The sequence below is a fragment of the Anarrhichthys ocellatus genome, unplaced genomic scaffold, assembly GCF_004355925.1.
Source record: "Anarrhichthys ocellatus isolate YVR2014 unplaced genomic scaffold, GSC_Weel_1.0 scaffold1858, whole genome shotgun sequence".
Classification (NCBI taxonomy): Eukaryota; Metazoa; Chordata; class Actinopteri; order Perciformes; family Anarhichadidae; genus Anarrhichthys; species Anarrhichthys ocellatus.
Window position 1 is genome coordinate 1,097 of NW_022281832.1, and position 6,688 is coordinate 7,784.

At 40.3% G+C, this 6,688-nt stretch overlaps 1 protein-coding gene across 1 annotated transcript; it reads right to left on the reverse strand.

The window, feature by feature from the left end:
• Positions 1–432: 432 nt before the first annotated feature.
• Positions 433–3,674, reverse strand: LOC116377930 (bifunctional protein GlmU-like). The gene is made up of 3 exons (XM_031839692.1): positions 3,588–3,674; positions 1,916–2,149; positions 433–1,193 (listed from the first exon to the last, which is right to left on the reverse strand). Exons 1-3 carry the CDS (start codon positions 3,588–3,590, stop codon positions 942–944), a joined length of 489 nt encoding a protein of 162 aa, XP_031695552.1. The 5' UTR covers positions 3,591–3,674; the 3' UTR covers positions 433–941.
• Positions 3,675–6,688: the final 3,014 nt, after the last annotated feature.

Genomic DNA, 6,688 nt, shown 5'->3' on the forward strand with positions numbered 1-6,688 from the left:
GAGAGAGAGAGAGAGAGAGAGAGAGAGAGAGAGAGAGAGAGAGAGAGACCTTTACTTTGTGCACTTCTACCATGAATATTAACCACAGCTGATTCAGAAAATATGTTCTGCAATACGTAAAATACAGTATTCGGTCGCACAACGAAATCTGAGTTGTAGTTCCTTAATGCTACACAAGAAAAACTAAATGCTGCAGCTGTAGTCTGGTGGTGCAACAGCTGATACTTCTGTGTCTCTAGTCTTTCAGCAGCCTTTTAGCGCTGCGCGGGCACCTCACCTCACCGATATCACGTAGATGGGTCACGTATTTCAGACAGTTGTGCAGAAGTTATTGATAAATTCTGCAGGAATCTCAGAGGATTTCTGAGGAACTTCATTTATATTTGAATAAACTCACGTGCATGTAAACATTACTCTTGGATAAAACAGATGCCCACTTAGAATACTTTTATTTAAAAACAATCAGAGCAGGTAAACTTAGCCCCGGACAGGTTGAGGTTTTATTTTTCTCATGAATTTTGCTTTTGTTGGGACTTCTGTTCAATTACCTCTCGCCTCGAGCATCAACATACTTCAGCATCTTAACTTCCTTAAAAAACCTTCAGTTATTCCAATTCACAGCTTTCAATCTAAATTCAAAGATTACAGAAATATTAATACAATTCGTTCTTCTCCAATTAATCATCTCACGACCCCTAAAACCTAAACTACCGCTTCACTGTGTTAAAACTAGCACAACACGTACTTTTACTTTCGATATGTAAGTTTTAAATATAACACGTTGATGTAAGTATGATTTTAAAAGACTTCTACTTGTAGTGGAGTACTTATACATCACGGTCGGTCTGTTCAGTGGATACCTTTTATAAGATGATATGAATGTAATCTTCTTCTCATAATAAACGACAGCAGCTGTATCTGGTGAACCTGTTGTTAGTCCCTCAACTGTCAGATTTGTGCGGTTGAACCACGAGCTCGGGGAAGCCGGTCTTCTCGTCCATCTCTCTGGTGAACTGCAGGTCGACCGCCTCGCCGACGACCACCTCGGCCGTGGTGAAGACCTCCAGGTCTCCGAACACGTGACCCCCGACCGTCCGGCCCTCCCTGTCCGACAGGCAGACGTGGACGTGGGCGTCCCGGTTTAGAGTGCCGACCAGCGAGACGATCTCGAACCGTCCGCTGAGGTGGATCACCTGAGGGAACGAGGGGAGCCTCAGGTTTATTTAACACAACTTTATTTTTATTGTTACATAACTTTATATGTACAATTACATCACTTTATTTACATTCGTATAACTTTATTTAGTCACATAACTTTATTTATATCGTTACTTTATGAACAGTGACAGTTTCCTTTTTGTTGCAAACATTTTTATACTTTGCTAAAATGTGAATACAGGACTTCTACTTGTAACAGAGTATTTGTAAAGTGTTATATTGCTACTAAAGACTTCTTCCACCACTGCGTACAGTTTATGTTCTTCATATTCGTAAGTTTAACTCGATGTGATTTCCTAATTTGATAATGAATCATTCAAAAGATGGGAGGGAATTGAAAAATAAATTAAATTAAAATAAACTGCTGTAGACCAGATTTTATTATTTTTTCTACATAAAACAAGCAAACTTATTTTAATATATTATTAATGTGTTCAGTGATATTCAGTGGTTCACAATGAAATAAATAGACTTTAAATAAAAAGTAAAAAGAAATGATGTGTATAAAGAGTGAAACTATACTTTTTATGAAAATAGTTTTGAGTAATTATCACCAAAGTTTTGAACATTTTAATAGACGCTCGTGTCATTTGTTGATGCTTTGGGTTCCTGTCGGCTTTATACTTTAAAACACAAGAATCACAAAGAAACAAAGCAGAGAGATGAAGCTGGCCTCCTGAGGATGAACCTCTGGTACCTCATTTGGATTTGTAGCCGTGGCGTCGGCCAGCCGGAGCGTTGCTTTGGTGACGCTGCCCACGCAGGTGATGATGAACGGAGCTCGGAGTCGCTTCTCCTCCACGAACGCCTGCAGAGAACCCAGCAGCTCCTGACCTGGACCGAACCGGACCGCATGGACCTGCAGGCCCGACCCCCCTCCTCCTCCTCCTCCTCCTCCTCCTCCTCCTCCTCCTGCTGCTGCTGCTGAACTCTGGGAGAAAAAAAATACGTTAATTCCTGCAAATTTATTGTTCTTTCTTTATATTTGTTTCTTTGTCCCTTTTTCTGTTTATTGTGTTGCAGTTATTTTCATATCAGTCACATCATTCTTAAAAATAAACATGTTTTGGTTCTTTGTTCATTTTGTCAAATAAAATAAGGAGTATGTTTATTTATAAATAAACACACATTGGCCCTATAATATTTAAAAACTATCATAGTAAAAAGCCTCTTTCAGATAAGTTGACTGTTTGTATATATTTATCATTTATCAGGTGCTTTGATGTCCATCATTAACTCATAACACAAACATGGAGCACATCTTATTATTTATTACATAAAATGATCTTATAGAATACGATGCATTGTTGTAGATTCAACTAGACAACAGGATTCAAAACACATTACATAATACATTCACATTAATGCAGCAGAAACATCAGATGTAATAGTATAACACCAGTAAAACATCAGTACTTTTACTTTAAGTACTTTTAGCTGATAATACTTACGTACTTTTACATCAGCCTATATTCACAGTGTGGTATAACTTTAAACACAAGTCGGTGTGTGTGGTCCATTCAGAGCTTTAACAGGATCACCGTGTTTAACCAAACACAAGCGTGACCTCTGACCCCTGCAGGAGGGGGGTCACGTGACCGAACACTAATGGAGCTCAGTGATGCAGAGAGGCGGAGCTAACATGACTTTACTTTGCATTTATTTACTCGAACACGTTGACGAGTCAAAGTGTGAACTAACTTTAATAATCAGCTTTAATAAATCACCACATTTGATCTTTTAAAAGTCCCATTAGATCCAGCTTTCCAATAAAATCTGCTTGAAATAGATATAAAGGATTATTGTATGTAAGAAGACGTAGTGATTCTTAAACAATAAGAAGTAATGGAGGTGACAGAAGACTCAGGAAAACCTTTAGGACTGTAGAGACGCAGCCGTTTCAAACCCTCTAAACATCAAGAGAAGAGGCTGAATCTCAATTATTTATTTTATAAATGGCCTGCAAGTGTTAACTGAACAGGGTTTAATTTATTATGTCATGACTCTTATTATGCAGCAGTGCAGGTAGCTGAAACGTCTCATGAGACAGATGAGAGTAATTCAGTTTAGTTTAGTTTTCAGTGTTGCTTTTATCCAAACATGTGGATTCTTCTTCATCTCTCAAAGCAGAGGCTCATTGTGTGTGTTTCTTTTGCCGACAGTAGAGAGAGGAGAGACAGTAGAGAGATCACTTTGTGCTGCAAACATGAAACCTTTTAATGAAAACCTGAAGTCTTTCTTTACTTTCTCAATCTGGACGAAACAAACCTGCACAACTACATTTCAACAAGTGGAAATCTAACAAGAGTTGTTTCTGTTTATCTGCTTTAAGTTCAGTTGTGTTCAAATGTAATGAAGTGAAAACTCACCATTCTGCACGAGTCCGAGGCTCCTGAGGGACTAAAGTCTGAGCACAAACACTTCAGTTAAACATTTACACACATCCAGCAACAAGCTCAGTTTGGGTTGAACTGAGCTTGCTCAGTAAACCGTGAACACTTCCCGGAGGGGACTGTTTAGTATTCCTGGTCTTTTACTGCCACCTGCTGGTACTTCTATAGCTACGCCTCTGGAGAGAGTGTGTATCATGGATGGATTACTGAACAACCGGACACAAGCCCTGGGGCCCAAAGTGTCAGAGGCCCCCCTGACTTTCACCTATAAAATGTCACTCAAAGAGACACAAACCAACCAGGAAGAGACTCTAATTGACCAGAAAGAAACATAAAACGAATACAAAGAGACACAAAAGGACACAAAGTGATGCAAAAAACTATAAAGAGAAGCAAAACAACGACAGAGAGACACAAAAGGACACAACGGAACTACAAAGAGACACGGAACAACTACAAAAAGAGGCCTTCTGTCTGTCCAGAGGCCCGTCGTCTCATAATCCACCCATGATGGGTTACAAATATTCTACATTACAGAAATAGGACAACATGAGGGCCTCCAGGCTCCTGGGGGACATTCAGGCTGAGGGAATGTGACAAAAAGGGAAAAGGTTAAACTTGTTTGCATGTTTAAATAAACTCGGTGAAGAAACGCTCTGTTTCTAACTGTAGGTGGCGCTGTGGTTTAGAGAAAGGATCCTCTGACTTCACTCAGTGTGTCAAACATTGCTGCACAAAGTTATGGAGACACTTTAATCTGCGTTTGTTACAGACAGAAAGAGAGTCCACTTATAGTTAAAATAAAATGAAAACTGTTTTTTTGTTGTATATCTTTCACTTCAACGTATCATCTTTATTCATAGAGGTTAGAAAATATATTGGAAACAAGCATTTATGTTTAAGGCTCCTCTGACTGGAATAATTCTAACATTCGGTCTTTGATTGTGTTTAAGAATGATTTGATCGATATTGAAGCTAATTGATAATTTTTTAAGTGACAATAAAGAACATCTGTATGTTTTTACTCTTGTTGTGTGTTGTCTGTTCGTTAAACTGTTGTTTTTGTGTGTTGCCACTTTAATATTGTTGCTTTGATTGTGTTTTTATTACATTTTAGAACCTCTTTGAAATCAGCAGAATCACTCATCATGTTGTGGACAATAAACAAAACAAAGTCCGTTCATCCTCAGACTGAAAGTACGTGACAGAGTACATAACAGAAAACGGTGAAGAAGTTTGATTTTAGTCATTTCTGAAGAGACAAACAATCTAAGAAACATGACCGGTGGTGAGGAGGTCAGAGGTCAGCTCAGGCTCCTGAATGTCTGCAGAGCAACGCGACAAAAACAAGCAAAAGAGCTGACGAGGTTTCTCAGCATGAAGGAGAGGAGGAGAGTTGCTTCCCTGAATCTCAGACCTGCTGATGTATTTTGTCAGTGATAATGAGCAGGGTTTAAATCAGGGATGAGAAGGTGTGTCGGGGCTCCTGGGAGCCAACGAGGCCCCGCTCCGGTGATTATTTCGAGTAGAGGCGCTCGCTTGTATTCCCTCTACGAAGCCCTGATTACTATCGGGTTACAGCGTCCATGACAACAGCCTGCAGCTTAAAGTAACAGGAACAGCAGCTCAGCTTGAGAAGTGTTGCATCGTTTACATCCGTGTACCTGTCTTCTTCTTCTTCTTCTTCTTCTTCTTCTTCTGCCTTTATATCAGTAGAATGCACGAGAACCAATGAAATGAGGACCTGCTCATAGAAACATAGTTCTATCGTGTTAAAGGAATAGTTCACCCAAAAACTCACCTCCCTCCAGGCTCTCTTTGGTCGTTAAGGTGTTAATAAAAACTTTCAGAACAATCCCTGTGCAGAACTAGCTAAGTGTAAACAAAGCATTTTCTGATTATCTTCCCAAATTCCTTCACAGGAAATGCTTTGTTTAGCATTAAGCAGAACGTAGTAATGTTTGGATTTCCAAGAGCCCACAAATGCATCACTTTTTAAACCCGGTAGCCTGTAGTAAAGTCCTGCACCTCTATGGAAACAGCACAGTCATGGCTTACACTGGAATCTATATATCCAACATGTTTCCAAGTGCCCACAAGTGTTACTAATGTTGGGAAAAAAACATTAGGCTCTACGTGTTATAAATATTAAACTATTTACATTTTAACATCCTCTACTTCCAGCCTCTCATGGATGTAAACTACAACTTGACAGGTTGGCGGAGGCGGTACGTCTTTAATTATATAATTAAAATAAACCTCCTGTACGAATCAGTGTTTATATTTTCACCATTATTCCATAAAAATATAAACCTTTAAACCGCTGCTTTGTTTTCCTCTGTAGAGTATAAAAGCTTATTGTGCTTTATCATAATATAATATACCGTTAAATACAGAATGACGAGATAAAGCTGTCATTCAGAAATGAACAATGACGCGTTAGAATATTCACATTACATTGTTTTAGTGAAGCTTCCCTTTAACAGGATTTGGGCATTTAATCAGTATTTTTGGCATATATATGTGTGTGTGTGTGTGTGTGTGAAGTAATTAGGACCAGAAATTACCCCAAACTGTGGCTGCGTCTCCTGCTGAAGGGGGGGGGGGGGGGGGGGTTTGTGTGGGGGGGCAACAATAGCAGACTGTCGGTGCCAACGCCGCCATGCATGACAGATGTATGTGGACACGCCAGACAAAAGCACGGCTGGCCGAGCGTGTGTGTGAGTGTGTGTTGGGAGGGGGGGTCAGCTTGTGTCCAACGCAGAAGAAGAAGAGAGTGGAGGAGCGCTGCTGGCGGCTCAGGCATCGTTCCACGAGCACCAGCAGCTCCCAGCAGCCCTTGCTGCCTCAGCCACGACCACCAACTCAAGAGCTGTCAAACTCCCAGCAGCCCCTGCAGCTCCTCAAGTCCAGCCTGCTAACGGAGGGACGACTCGTGTTCACTACGACTTCATCTGCATAACGAGAATGTGACCTGTTACTCTGATCAGGCTGTTCGCATCCAGCGTTCATAGCTAAAAAGTTATGCGCCGTAATTCGTGGGTATCCCACAAAACAATTTCATAGGATATTCATGT

Bases quoted from the DNA above. Each gene is read 5' to 3' on its own strand.
- LOC116377930 (XM_031839692.1), bottom strand. The intron at 1,194-1,915 runs GTACCAGAGGTT...TCGTTCCCTCAG, and splicing joins CGGCTACAAATCCAAATGAG to GTGATCCACCTCAGCGGACG.